The following is a 16,074-nucleotide window of genomic DNA, read 5'->3' as shown; positions in this document are numbered from 1 at the left end:
TCAGTTATATCAAGCACCTCTGCATGTTTGTATACTCTGGAATCTTTTTACAAATGCCAGTATTCTGGAATATCCAATGTTTGTGTAAATAGCTGCAATTTCCATCCAGGAATTCAGTTCTGCTCTGGCTGTACATTGGTGTTCAAAAGAAACGTGCTTTCAGTGGTAAGTGTTGTATTTCACTGACAAACATGCTTTCAGATTTGGGCTTGAATGTGGTTATGATGTGACATAGTTTGGTGGAGATGCCAAGTGCTTCAAAAGACTTACATCACCACCATGGCTCCAATTAGGTAAAGTTATAGCTGTCACCTACATAAACAGGAACTGGAATACAAACAGTGCATCATAACCATGGTCTGTACATTCAGGAAACCTATGGATTTCAAGCCAACAGTAAATCAGTTGTACATCAGGCATCTATCAGTGTTCTCCAGAGATGGCAGTCAGGACCAGAATAAATGGCTAAAAGAATTCAACAAGTCACCAAATATAACAGGTGGGTTCACATGATGTATTTGTCAACTGAATACTTTTGCTTGGATGGCACAGCCCAGCAGTAGTTCAAGAACAACGAAGGGAAGCTCAATAGCTGGGATGAATTCCAGGCCAATATGGAAAAATAAATAAATAAATAAATAAATATTTCTGGCAACAATCAGCAACAAGTCCACTTAGCACAAGGACAATTGAAGAACAGGGCCCAATGTCATGGGCAAATGGCAAAGTCCTATACATAAAATGTTTTGAAACTATGCCACATTATGAATCCAAATATGACAGAAGATGACAAAACTCTCACACTTAATGAAAGAAGTTGCAGAAGACATGTACTGAGCTATACTGTTAAAGGATGTCACAATAACCAAGGAATTCATCAAGTGATGCCAGTGCCTTGAGGAAATGCAGTAGAACAGAAATGGACAAAATACATATGACTGACTCTCAAATGTGGTCTCTATGGAAGTTGTGGAAGACCACCACTACATTGTCTCTGTCATAAGCCAAGTAGTAAGAGAAGTGATACAGCATTTTATAGCAACCAGAACAGTTGGACCAAGTATGCAAAAGATAGCAGCCATGTTCACCTAATACATCAGGTGATAACAAAGATGTTGAAGAACAGGTGTAGTGATCTTTAGCACCAATCTCCACCACCAGCTGAACTTGCCAAGAAGAATGAACTTGACCAACTCAGTCTTATGCTGCAGGCATTAAATGACAACCCAGTGCCCGAACAATGTAGGCACACTCAACGGGGTTTGCTCGCCGGAGCACAGGGGAAGTGAGTTTTTGACGGGTGATGATACACGGTGTTTCGCACTAGGTCCAGTGAAAGTTTGTGGTGTCGCAAGAAGTCAATGTCTAGTATAAGTTCCTCAATATTGCACACTAAAAAAGTCCACTCGAGTTTGCAGTTTGCAGAGAGTGAGACGACGTGGAAGTTTGAACCCGAGCATTGTAGTTTAGTAGAATTCACAGCTTGGAGTGAAGTATGATGAGGGCGGATGTTCAACAACACTAACGACGTAGGCAGCAGCGAAACATCGACGCCTGTGTTCACTAGGAAAAAGTATCCCGATGAAATGTCTTTAATATAAAGTCATCCGTAATTATCTGATTGTTCCTGGACAGAATGGAGCACTGGGAGGTGCATGTCATGTTGCGCACAGGAGGCAGCACCTGGACCTACCTGCGATTTGCATTTGGGAAGCAGCAGGGTGGTCTGCAGTTCTGTGCCGCCTCACTAAACCGTGTGTGAAAGTAACAGTATGGGTAGTGCAGTTGCATTTCCTGTGGAAAGTTCATTGCCAGAGGCAGTGGCTGAGAATTGGTGGCCGCAGACGGTTCAGTTGCAGGAGGGGGCGTGACCGAGGGCGGAGCTGGTGATGTCCCAGCTATTTGTATACTGCGAGCGGAACAGTCAGTACAGTGCGACCCCGGCCACGTCCAGACGTGGGACGAGGAGCCTGAACCTGAGACTTGTCAGGTAGGCAGTGGCTGGCAAAATAGAGCAGTGATGCATCATGTAGTTTGTCAGCAATTGTCATTCATTGCTCGACAGGTTCGAGAGACCTCTGAGCCAGAGTAAAGCGGATGTGGGGAGGTAGTTTATCTGTCCAGATAGTGAGGAAAGCTGTGTCAGAGAGTAGATCGTTGTTGACCAGGGCCCGTAGCCGTCTCCAAAGTTGTGAAGGTTTGTTGTTGCCTAGTTGCTCGACATGGAGCACTTGCCATATTGCTGTCTCAGTTGAGCGCGCAAGCCGACGTAGAACTGTCTTTTTGGATAGAGTGTGCCGGGTAGCTGAGTCCGGGGCGTCGACCAGGTCAGCAATCAAGTCCTCCTGGTCGTGCAGGTGGGTGATAAGGCACAGAAGCAGGAAAGCATGTGCTGATGCTGAAACAAGACAGGCACGGGCTTGGTTGGATGCTGAAGAGGTTGACCTGTGAACAACGCAGTTCCAGCAACATGGCAGGAATCCATGTGGTACTGCACAGATTGCGGCATGGCAAACCTTTGTCCTGGCAATGGTAGGTTATCCAACGAAGCATTTGCAGAAATTGGCATTGATCCCACACTGCACGGAGATCTGTAAGAGGTGACTGCACCGTCGACGAGGGAGGGCACATGTAGCCGGAACAAAGGCGTCTGATAGCTGGAGTCATGCACACTCCTAACCTCACTTATTGTTGCAGGCACAAAAACGTCTGGCGAAATCAGCATAATCGACGAGTGAGAGGCATCGTGTTGCAGTCCTGGTGGGTGTACATCGCCCGCAACACGATGCATGTTGATCACAAAATCCGGCGTTAGGCGTTGGGCCGAAGCCAATTGTTCGAATGTTGTGTTGATGTAATACACGCGAAAATAATCGACACGGAGGCTGCGGACACAGTAAAATGGCAAAAACGGAAGACGTTACAACTCGGGGTCACCAGTGAGGTGGATGCTCGGGTGAGATACACCAAACAACACCTTATAATCAGGAGTTCATTTATTCACCTCTTCACACAAGTAAGGCTTACACAGAACTGGATGGCGGAACTAAACAAAGATAATGTTTTGCTCAGTTCAAAGACGATGCTAAGATCGATACTGGTGTCGATCTCATCGGCACCACAAGTACAAATGCTTTATGCCTGAAACTGCCATTTTATTATTTTTATTTTGAAGGACAAGTGCCTTTCACATGAAACCACCAATGCCATTGGAATACAGAGACATCTAAAGGTATACTGAGGTAATTTATGAATGTAGTAGATGGTAGCAGTCACTTATAGCTTTTAAAGCAATAGTCACCACAGAGACTGCGGTACATGATTGCAAGAGACTGTGATATGTCCTTTTTTTTTAATAGTGATCATATTGAGAAGATTATTGACAGTGAAAGTATGTATATGTAACATTACTGAAATGTAAATTTGATTGATATAGATTTAGTAAATTTTAGGCCCAATTTTGCTAGTTATTTAGGACTATAATTTGTTTTAGGCATTATGAGTTCACACAAATTTCAAGATGATGTACTGTGTCCAGGAAAAATATGAAATTAGTTTCAAATATATCTCATGAAATGATGTATGGTTGAAAACCATATGTCCCAGTGGTTCCAAAGTGAAACCACCTTAAAACAATTGATGCTTATGTTTTGCCAATTTCTTCTTGTATTCATTGCTTACTATGATGTTTTATAAGTCCTATAGATGGTAATAATGACTTATAGTAACTACCACATTACTTTCTTAAGCAGCAGAGATGCAACTTACGTGAATGGCTATCCATGATGTTATGCCGGAGAATGTGGGTGGGCCTTCATGTATTTAATTAGCAGCTGGTGTACTTCATGTTGTGGTACACCACCAACCGCAAACAAGAGGGTTGACATGCGCCACCACCTCCGGCAGACGTTCATGGTATATCAGTGTTATTTACTGCTTTATGAATATATGATTTCATCCTTTATATGTTCATATCAATTCCTGTTTATTGTAGGTCTGAAGATGATCTGATAAAAAGATCGAATCTGGTCACCATATCAAAAAAAAGTTAAGCGATCAAGACTGCTTCCAGTTTATTTATAGTGAGGAATATCCCTTGCGAATCCCAAAAGACAGTTGCCATAACCTTTCTGGCCGAAGGACTTGCCTTCGCCTTTTTTGGTGCAGATTCCCCTTGGTAACCCATTGTTTAGATTGTTGTTTGGTCTCAAGAGTATAGTAATGTAGCCATGTTTCATCCACAGTGATGAAATGACACTTAAATCCCTATGGATTCTTCCTGAACAGCTGCAAACCATCCTTACAACACTTCACACGATTCTGTTTTTGGTCAAGAGTGAGCAATAGTGAAACCCATCTTGCAGATAGCTTTATCATGTCCAAATGTTTATTCAAAATATTATGAACCCATTTATTCAAGATATTCAGAGCACTAGCAGTCTCACGAACCTTAACTCTTCTGTCATCCAACACCATATCATGGATTTTATCAATGATTTCTGGAGTCATAACCTCCACAGGGCATCCAGAACGTTCAGCATCACTTGTGCCCATATGGCCACTCCGAAAATTTTGAAACCACCTATAAACTGTTCTAATCAAAGGCGCAGAATCACCGTTTATCAAGTTAGTCTTTAGTCTCCTGAGGCATTTTGCCTTTCATAAAGTAATGTTTAACCACCACACAAAATTCTTCTTCGTCCATTTTTTGACAATCACTCGACTTCCTTGATTCACACAAATGCCAAAAACAAAGAAATAGACCAATATGGCTGAAACTTGGTGTGTGTTCTTTCCAAAAATGCTACAACTAAACATGACCTCAATACACCCCGGTGGTGCCATCTCTAAGCCTTTGCACAGACTTTTCAAACACCTCTCATATGTGAGAAACCCCATTTGAGCAACTGCAATGATGCTCACTGCAGTGCTCCTCGGTGGTAGTGTCAACTGTGTATATAGCACTTTTTATTACATCATCATTATTATGTCCATTCATTTGAAAGACAAAATGACTTCAGTAGAGTCCACTCCTTTACCTCAGCCAGCATGTTCATGATATATGTGGACAAAAAGCTCTTAGGATCTAAAGCAAATTTATAATCAACTTATTTCGATGGTGGTAGGTAGAAACTACTAACTCAAATCTATGAATCTTTTTCTTCTTTTTAAAAAACTTAGAAATATTCAGCATTTAACCATATGTACAAATTAACTTGCAATGTGAATGTAAAATGACTTGTTCCCCATTGTTACAATTTATCATGCAAAATGATCCATGGAACATGAAAGTAATTAACTAATAGTTGTTTGTGGTTTTCAGATATCGGGGCAGATATCAAGATCTGAATCTCATCCCTCTTTCATCTTGGAGACAAATTTGACCACATCTTTGTTTACGAAGGGAAGCACAACTGTTGTTATTTTATTAAAAGCACATTTGATTCTGAAGTTGACTACAATTGTTATTGTCTATGATTACAATAAGTCAGTTCTTACATTAAACCTCATACTTCCAATGTAAACCCTCAGAACACAGCACTACCAGCAATCCAAATGGTAAGTTTCTGTGAGGAGCATTGCTTCAAATCATATTAAGTTTGAGGATCATAATTTTACAGGAAGCGAAAAAAATGTTTTGCTTCCTTAACTAAATCGAATATGTATGTCAAAATTCTTTATTTCATAACCTAAGTATCTAGATTATGTTCCAGAATTATTCATGATTGAAATTATTTCCCAATGCATGAAGGCACCATTTTAATTTTTAAGTCGCACTTAATCTGTTTTGAAGCAATTCACTGAACAAAATATGTTTTGATCAAATCTGATTTTCATGTAATATGATTTGAAACATTCTTTTCACTTTTTACTGATTGTATTGTTGGACACAGCCCATCATGAAAGAAAAGAAAGTAGATCAGTGTGCTGTAGTCTTGCAAACTGTCACTGTCATCGTCCACATAAGTCGCCCTACCAGTTTCAGCTGATGTCACATCAATGTTTAGTGTCAAAACATAAAACTGCAAACTATCAACCTCTTTCCAGTTATCTCCAAATCTTGTTTTCAACAGGTTACTGACATTGACTTTCTTAGCATTAGGTAATACCCTCACTTTATCAATTATGGGAGGTTCACGTATCTGGTCAATCCTTGTACCTCATTTCAGAAGGGTTGCAAATCACTTTGAGGGACCATCAAAACTGTATGTTTGCTCCATCTTTATTCTGACATAAGACTGTCCACCTTCCTTCAGAATGAGTCCCTTTATTTCTTTAATCCCATCTAATTTCTTAAAATTCTTGGCAAGCATCTTGTAGCCCTATACAAACCATTCTCTGCCTAGAAATTTTACAGTTCCTACAGCCTGATAAATCTCTCAGTATTCCTTAGTTGTAATGACGTCTGAGCACTTACAAAGAGCCTTTTCTTCCATACAAAAACCCTGTCTGCAAGTAAAAATGAATGTCCTCTCACGACAAAGAATACAATAATTGTAGAAATGTTAGCGGGTGCTTTGTTTTGAAGCCAACAAACTAAAGCATGGATAAAATGCATGTTCTTGATTTGCCCTCTGCATCCACCTGCAAACAGCCTGAGGCAGGTGGTCAAATTATCAAAATTTACCTCATGTAGAAATGAGGTAACACCAGATGTTACCTCACTTGCTCCTCTTCCAGCCTATCTCATTCTAAGCTTAAAATTTTGGATTTTGAATACTGACATCAGTTACACACAACATGTAAAATGATATTTGGCACAAATAGTATGTTTCACTCATCAATAATTTAGGCAGTGGTTGTACTTGTTGCAGATGAAATCAAAACAACATTGTGTCAGCAGGACATTCCCTCATAAGTCTGTGAAACGCCTTTGCACAAACTTTATGTTCCCTCAATTCAGCTATTAAACCTTTCTTTTTCATAGTATCTTGCTCAGATTTGATCTCATATTAACTTTTACTGACAACAGAGGGAAGAGAAGGATAAGATGCATGACTCTTAATATTCTACAATAATGAGTCACTCAGCTGTTTACTGCAAAAAGATAATGGGGTCTCTAAAGCAGCATATTAATTTAACACTTTAGTAATTGTATTACAAGAAACACTGTAACCTACCTCACATGACACAACAATGGAATTTAAACGGCACTTTCCTGCAAATGCTTCCTATTCATTCACAATTTTGGATCTCCAGAATTTGGAGATGTAACATTCATTATATAACTGACTATGCGATCTTGTTCAACTTTGTTCAGTATGATGTGAACTTTATTCTTTGCTTTTGCCAGGCAGAATACTTGGATGCTTTTACACTTGAATCTGCCTTATTTGTGATCAAAAATGACTCAAAATTATGTAAATGTGAAAAAAGAATGAACGTAAAACTAAATATGTCTCCTCACATCATAACTACAGATAATAAAGCTCAATCAAAGTATAAGGACATGCATTTATGCAATCTTTCCCACACAAATAACAAGTCAATGCACAGACATTACAACCTTCACTGAAAATGAACATTCATAAAATCCATCAGGCTATATTACTTACTGAGCTTCATTTTCACACTGTCTTTTAGTTTTTTCAATTCTAATTCTGATTCTACTTCCTTTCAATCGCTCTCCTATGAATAAATTGACCTCCATGGTGACTGAAAGTGTGTAGTCATGCAATCAACAACATACTGTGAGCTACACGATGGAAATAATAGGAACAGCCAACAAAAGAGCAGGCTAATACCAGAGGCTGGGAAACATATCCTGAAAATAATATGTTTTGAACCATCAGCTGTGATGTACATTCCTCATGTTTTTCAGCACTAAGTTACTATGGGAAAGAATATGAAATGACCTGAGCTGATTCAACAGTGTTAAAGAGCATATCACAATTGGGAGGAAAAGGCATTAACATATATTTTGACCATGGCTGCCTTTATACATTTTGAAACGATGCTCCTTTTCTACTATAAACCACGTTTTACAACATGAACTCTGTTCATGCCCAAGTGGATATATTAGTGGCACACATACAGACTGGCCTACAAAACAAGTTAGGTTCAGTTCTACTTCCTCTCAAATCCTTGCTTTATATCATTATGAATATCTCAACCCAACCACGCTCCCCCTCCCCCTCCTCCTACACATGGTATACTCCTTCACTTGTCATTTTATATAACCTTATTATAACTGTATTATTGTGAAGTTGACTCAAGATTACCCAAACTTATTCTTCATTTGCAGATACCTGTCTCCTGTCTGAATTGTGAAGGGAAGTATGCAGGCTTTACATCTTACCTTTTCCATGGAAATTTTCTCGCAAGTACATAGCTTGTCAAACAAAGGCTACCTAATTATCAGCCAGGGTCAACAGACACATACCGCTTTGCCTGCTCAAAAGATACAGAATTGCCAGTATAGATCAACCTATATCTGTACTTCACATGACAACTTCTCTCTTTGTGTAACTTCTCTGTTATTAGCAGACCTAAATAACTACCACGTTCCAAACAGATAGCCGAATTAACACAACCTTTGTTCTACTGCATAAGAACTGCTAGTTACACACCATCTCATATCCTATTCTCTAGCGCCCTCCACCATAAATCATCTCATATTTTATTCTGCTTTCACTTGTGGGTTACAATTGGAATTTTACTCCGGATGCATACCAAGTGTAATAGCAGACCTTCTATTCAAAGCACCCCACTGTGATATAGTGCGACCTGGATTTCATTTCTCAACACTACTGAAAAAACTTTGAATCACCTGTCAAACCATTCCTGTTATTCATTCAAGAATTCAAGTTTTTTTTCTGTATGCACCCTGTCTTATGACTTCTTTTGGAAACTAACAACATTGAATTTCTCAAGTCCTTGGATTCATTGATGGCACAGGAGCAGCAACAAATTCCACTAGATCAAGCTGTCGCCCATATTATGGCATTCCACCAGCACAGTATCTTATTTAATATAACTGTTCCCAAAGTGACTTCTACGCTTCCTGCTAGTCTGATACTGAGAGGGTTTTAGTAGAGCATACCAAGTTGAAGTGCAGAGTTAATGATGCCTTTTATTCTTTTACTGCCATAACTGTAATTTTGTAATCTTACCTATGATTAAAACTGTTTTTATATTTGTCTCATGAATTGCTTAGTTTTGTGATGGTTTCAAACAGCAGACTTTTATTGTTGTGCTTATACATTCATTTGATGTTTTATTGTCATGAGTTATTTTTACACTCTTTCTATACAGTTTAACTGAACTTCTTACTTTTGTGGCACCTATGAGGTCGACACTAGCATCGATATATGTTTGTCTCTAGACTCCGAGCATCGTCTTTGTACGCTAAGCTAAGATTATCTTTGCTCTCTTCCACCCTCGGCAGTTCTTTGTACGCCTTGCTTGTGTAAAGAGATGAATAAATGAACTACTGTTAAAAAGGTGTTGTTTGGTGTAACTGACCCGAACATCCACCTCACTTTGCTGGTGCAATCACATAAATTTGGATTGAAGGGAATTTTGCCATCAGGTGTTTATTCTAAATGTTATCATTTGTTTATAAGAAGCATTAATGCAATGAGAAGCATCATGTTTTGCAGTTGTCATTTTATGCTTTTGTTAGTTAAATCTATTTAGCCTTATATGTCATTCTGGTTGATTCCCAGAAAGATTGAATCAAGTAGTTGGCTTGGTACCTTCCACACATTAATATATTTTCAGCTTTGCAACTTTTCTTTAGTCAATTCAATAGTTACAACATTACTTAGAGGATGTAATGGAAGGTGTTAATGAGCTCAAAATAAATTTTAGTTACAATGCTTCATCCCTCCCTGATTACAGTTAAAACAAACTGTTGTGTTTCAGAATTCTATTCCATGATTTTTATCTGTCTTGGTAACCAATTGGTGCCACCCTGGTGGTTATCTGGTCACGGTGTGCCCACATAATCTTAAAAAAACACATTCTGATGAAGAGGCCATTCAGTATCACACAGTCCCTGTTCTATTACAAATCACACAGTGTTTGTTACCTCCTTTAATAATGTTAGAAGTCAATCATACACTTGCTCCCTTAGTTTTTAAAAACCAACCTGTAAACATGTATTGATTATTTTTATTCCTTATTGATTATTTCTATTCCTTGTTGTATGAGTGTTTCAGTTACTTGCACTCCTTAAAACTGTCTTTAAAACCAGATTCGGATATCTTTGCAATGCTGCCACTACAGTCCTGTGTTGTCTACTGTATTCACGACACTGTGATGTAACATTTGTACTCAAGATTTGGATTGTTAAATGAAAATAAAATATTGTTACCCCTAAATTTAAGGTCACATTGAGATTGCTGAATTCAGCCATGGGGACTTCTTTCAGGGAAAGGGGAAGAAATATACAAGGTGCCCCTAGCCTCCTAATGTGAGAAATTTCTATTATTAAAATTTTGCAAAGAGACCACTCCTTTTGTCATCACCTTTCACCTGACGTGACAACAATCAAGAGGTTCATAGGGGAATAGACAGATTCATCAGCAGCAAAGCCACCTTGCCAATCAAATCACACTGCAGGATCACTGTCTTGTGAGACTAGGTGTTCTCAGAGGCACAGCCAATACATGTCTCCCTCTTCTGTTTCAAAGCCACCACCTAGGGCAGATGATAAATTACTTAGTCATTTTTACCTTGGCTTTCCCTTCTCCTCCAAGATGGGTCTGGGAATATTGATGGTACATCAAATCCTTATCATCCTCTTTTTCTAATAAGTCAAGCCCTATGTCTCAATAGCCTCATAATTTATAATAACATGCAGAAATCCCAAGTGCGATTTCAACAATATATTATTTGTAGTCAGATGGTTAATAAGTCACTTTTACAGAACCGTTCCTAAAATTTCTTAGAATGTTGGCATAACTGAAACTGCTCAGAATTTGGATAGTATTATCACAAACACATTGCGTGTACAGCTTAATATTAGAATGTTTCAGAGGATTGGGAAAGATTCAGTCTGTAAAATTGTTCATAATGAATTCAATGAAGTGGCAGTACTTTTCCACCAAGAGGTTATGAAGCAATTTTTAAGGGAAATAAATTTGTAGTCCCATACTATATGGTGTCTGTGCATAATGTTTTAAACACTTTGAAATTTTTTCTCTAACAAGCACTTTCTTTACACTTGAGGTTTATGTTTTCAAGTGTTTGGTAGTTGTTGTGCAAGAAAATCAAACATTCAAAAATGTACGAAGTACGAAGACAGAATGGTTAGTTTAATAACTGTGTAGACAGTTATTTAATAAAAAGAGACAGTCAGATACATAAAGCAAAAATACAGTAACCAGAAAATGTTTGAATGACTGATAAGAACACAAGCTGAGCTGTAATAATAGGTAATCTGCCTGTGCCTCAAAAACAGTACACACGGTAAGATTCTGAAGAGAGTCACAGATGAATTCCAGGTGAACTGTAGTCTGTCATAACTAAATCCACCTGACTGCACAATCTATATAGCATTATTCTGATACCACCAAGTGAATGTTGCCCATTGTGCCCTGCTTCCAAAAAAGTGGTACAACATGGAGGGAGTGGTCCCACCACATGTCTTGGTCAGCTCCTATTAGTTGTGATGTCAACAAATGTACTGTCCTCAGTTAAGTGGTTTCAGTGAACTCTTGTGTTACTGCTACTGCTGTCCAGTAATGTAGCATGCCTCCTCTCTGAAACTGGCTGGTAGGACCTGAACCATGCTCATCTGTGGCATTGTGGAGAAGGAAGGGATATGGGAGCTACTCCACTGCCCAGATGAACTTGTGTGAGGGTTTCTGGTGGCACCCACACTGTTGTGGCTTCTTGATTTACAACAGGATGTTCAACATCTGGTGGCATCTCAGTATTGCCATCTCCAATATAGGTGGGCAGCCAAGGCTGCAGTGTGGTGAATGTGATGGTTAATACTGTGGTCCCTTTCACTATTGACAGTGCAAATCTTTACATGAGGAAAGCATGCAAGAGTGGGTCCTCGGAATCTTTTCTGGTCAATGATTTTTTATATACCCTCTAGCATCCCCCCATATGAAATATGATTCACTTGGGTGATATTTTTCCTCACAATCAGAAACAATGTTTCAAGTTGGCAGCCATATGTATCATGTACCATACAGTCTGTGCTTCATGCTCATCATTTTTTCAAGTTTGTGACAGTCACAAGAAGGTGGCAGCACTTATGAAAAGCACATTGTCTGGGCACAAATGAAGATGCCACATGAAAGAAAAGATAATAAACAGAAATAATATTTCTTATGAGAAATAATCACGATATCTATAAATAAGTCTAAATACAACTTACGTCACATTTTAAGTTTGTGCATATGTTTACAAGTCTCAGGACATGTGTAAATGTACTGCATCAAATTTGATACAATTGGACTGTATGACTACATTTTGCACATTATCAGGAAAGTTATGTTTACATATGTGTGAATGATGCAAAACAAATCTAATTTGTCCGCTACATCTTATTTGCTGTAAATGAGAAAGTGAACAGTTTCATGGGCTACAGATAAAATATTTAAGAAGTTAACAGTGTTTGTATTGTAAGTGTATGTGGTTCTTAGGTTTGACAGATTCAGAAATTCTGGAAGTGCTACAGGAGCTCATTGACTCAAATAGTTTGGACAAAAGGGAAAGAGATGAAGCAAAGAAGTGTAAATCTATGTAAGCTGTCCCATCAGCATGCAAAAGGTCTAGATATACATTGCATTTGCCAGGAATTTACACTTGGAAATAAAAATGTAGATCCAAATGCAGAGTGCGATGTTGCTCCAGTCATAAGTTCATAAAATGCAAGACTTGTGATGTGTTCCTGTGTTTCACTTCAAAAAGGAGTTGCTTCACAACTTTCCACACAGTATGAAACAGCTTGGAGAGTGGAAGCAAAAACCCTAAATTCAGTAATCTTCATACATACATAATCATGTATATTATTATACAAGAATATGTAATGAACACTGTTTTGCAAAATTTAGTCTCTGAAATGGTTGTATCTTTGACATTTTTACATACTGTACATTTTAGTTTCATGAAAAGCCTTGAAAGAATAAATAGTGTATACAAGCTCTGATTTCTGTTAATTAATGTTTCCTAACCCAAAATTCCTTAAAATTCCAATAAATAGCAATAAATAAGCACTTTATAATTTGACTATTTTAGTTTCATAGACATATGATGTATCATATTTGATACATGGGCTATGGTTACTTTTGCTTGGTAGAGACATACATATTATTCATGACCTTATGTCATATGTGGAATGATACATTTTTTCTACAAATTACTGGCTTTTGGTGATGTTAAGAAGCAAAATATTACCAATTTTCCAATTATTTCTTTAAAAGTTTGGTTTCAGGTCTCTGGAAGATATATTACAAACAGTATAAGAAGAGGGTCATAGTGTGGATTTTATGATGATCTGTGCTATTATTGTGCCTTACAAATGCTGTTGGGTTGATGACATTTGATATGAACTAAAAATATGCCTTAAGTATTCTATTTCTTCTTTGAAAAAATTACCTTTATTAAGAAAACATTTTAGGCTGACTTGGTGAAAACAGTTTTTAAGTTATTCAAATGATCCTTTTGTGACTATGATGGTGGCAATGATGATGTAATCAAGAGAATTACAATACCTAAATATGCCTTGAATTAACTATTCTAAAATCATCAAAACATTTGTTATAAGGTGAAAGGAAGATTCAGAATACCAAAATATTGAGAGGTCTCTTATGGTGGGAGTTACAGATACACATGCAAAAGATAAATTTTTAGCAGATCAGGGCAAGGAATGAGGAATGTGTCTATGTAACTAATGCATTAATTTTAGTGCTTTCAAAAATGCCATAGACAAGTAAAGAACTATACAGTTTATTAACTGTGTCAATTGGTATTGCCCAGCATCTGACTGTCACTTGTATGATTACCCACCTTTTGCACAATATATCCAATTATTTCTTAAGGATGCACCATTACCATAAATGATACATTGTTGGGCCGAGCTAAATTAAGAGATAACTGTTGATGTAAGCCTAATAAAGAGTTTGGAACTGTGATACAAACTTTCGCCATGGCACAACACTATCACATATTCAGATGTTGACTTTGTGCCTTAAGGGAATAAAAGATGAAATTAGATTACTCACATCCTGTGTTTTGAAGTTCAAAGATATACTTGGGTCCAGACAAAAACTATTATTGATACTTGATCAAAAGCCAACTATAATGTTTCTTCCACACAAGAACATCTTGTATCATGCATTATTAGAAAACTTGGCCTTTACTGGGATCTTTGGTTATTGAAGGAAATTAACCCACAATTTGCAGAATGAATCTTTCTACACTGAAGTGTGTGCTGTTATGATACTTGCGGACAGATAAAAATGGTGTGCCAGATTGATACTTGAACCCATTGACAACACAGTCATTAGAGACAAAGTACAACCTCAGATTTGATGGTGAAGCAACAGGAAATTGGTATGGCATTTTTGCATGAACTGATTTATGGAAATAATGATAAAAATAAAACTGAACAGTCTTACACATCTCAAATATGAGCCCTCTGTCTTAAATACTGCTGTGCCTTGCCCAGTACAATAGCTACATTGACAAAACTTGTGATACTTTCAAATACCTTCTGACTGCACAATTATTACCATTTTCAGTATTTCTGAAATTTAGCAAGAGCAACATTCCACTGAAAGGTAAAAGCTACTATAAAGCTTCTTGTGGACAATCAGTGATCCCAGTTACATAATGCTTCATAAGTAAATGAGTAAAATGTGTAATATGCTGAATTCCATTAAAAATGTAAAAAACAAATGTTGTGTAACCTCATGCTTTATTATGGCACTTACTTGTTCATTTCAGGAATATCATATGAAACATCCACAATCGTCTCTTGTGCTGCAACAGCTACACTCACAATAGTGTTTAGTTGACTTTTCCGAACTGCATCTCGCAGCTCCTTCAAAAAAATAATAAATTTTTTGCGTTCTGAAATTTTACCAGGCCAAGCGGGGAATTCCCAGTCGAAATCAACACCATCGAATGAATAGTATGACAGTGTCCACAACAAATCTTTGATGAACCTGAAGTGAAATAAGAAACATAAGTTGACAGCATACGCTTGTAGCAACAACAAAAAAATACACATGGAAGTAATATAACTGTGGTAAGTGAAGATGTAATGCATAAACTGAGGACCCAAATAACAGGAAACCAGACTACAAGACAACTGTTCCATTTGTTCTTCAATCTACAAACTGTTGTGGTGCACACTGTTGAAAAGTGTGATAAAAATTGTGTACTTTTTCCTTCATTAAGACATATCATATATTCCTCTTTTTCTGCAAGGTAGCATGAAATTCAAGGTAAAGGCTACAACTGTACAAATATTATCAGACACACTACTGATTTCACCGACAGTGAAATGATGTGGGTATCATCAATTAATGTACCTCCAAATTCTGTAGAGCGCTGACCGAAAACTAATACTTAAAATTATGGAACAGTTTTTTCACAAAATAATTGTGAGGTTTCTTTCAGCACTGACTGAAAACTAATACACAAAATTATGGAACAGTTTCTTCACAAAATAATTGTAAGGTTTCTTTCAGTGCACATATATGTAGAATATAACAGAATAGAAGAGAATAGAAACTTTATTGTCATATGACATGCCATATACAATCACAGGATTGGGACATAGGTGACTCGTGAGTTTAAAGCTACTTTCTAATTGTAAGTATACAGTATAATTGCATGTATTTTGTAATTTTAAGTACCAAAAAATATTTTAAAATAATCATGTTGAAAATAAAGTCAAATTAAGAATAAGTATTTATTTAAAGTACTTTTTTAGCATGACAGAATGTAACATCAGGCTCAGTTATTTGTGACAGTCAGTCATAAATTCTTTTACACTGTAATAATATTTACTTGCTAGGTGTTGTTGTTGGCATGGTCTTCAGTCCTGAGACTGGTTTGATGCAGCTCTCCATGCTACTCTATCCTGTACGAGCTTCTTCATCT

The 16,074-nt window shown here is 37.5% G+C and overlaps 1 protein-coding gene across 6 annotated transcripts in view; it reads right to left on the bottom strand.

Moving 5' to 3' along the window:
* LOC126185004 (acidic mammalian chitinase-like) overlaps nucleotides 1-16,074 on the bottom strand; it is a 178,000-nt gene that overhangs the window by 63,334 nt on the left and 98,592 nt on the right. For all 6 annotated transcript variants that reach the window (XM_049927725.1, XM_049927731.1, XM_049927727.1 and 3 more), the window contains one exon: nucleotides 14,898-15,131. In XM_049927725.1, coding sequence (XP_049783682.1) covers nucleotides 14,898-15,131 — 234 coding nt within the window. The remainder of the gene's footprint in view (nucleotides 1-14,897; nucleotides 15,132-16,074) is intronic.

This window comes from Schistocerca cancellata, chromosome 4 (assembly GCF_023864275.1).
Source record: "Schistocerca cancellata isolate TAMUIC-IGC-003103 chromosome 4, iqSchCanc2.1, whole genome shotgun sequence".
Lineage (NCBI taxonomy): Eukaryota > Metazoa > Arthropoda > Insecta > Orthoptera > Acrididae > Schistocerca > Schistocerca cancellata.
The sequence above is the reverse complement of the archived record's forward strand: the minus strand, read 5'-3'. Positions and strand labels throughout refer to the sequence as shown.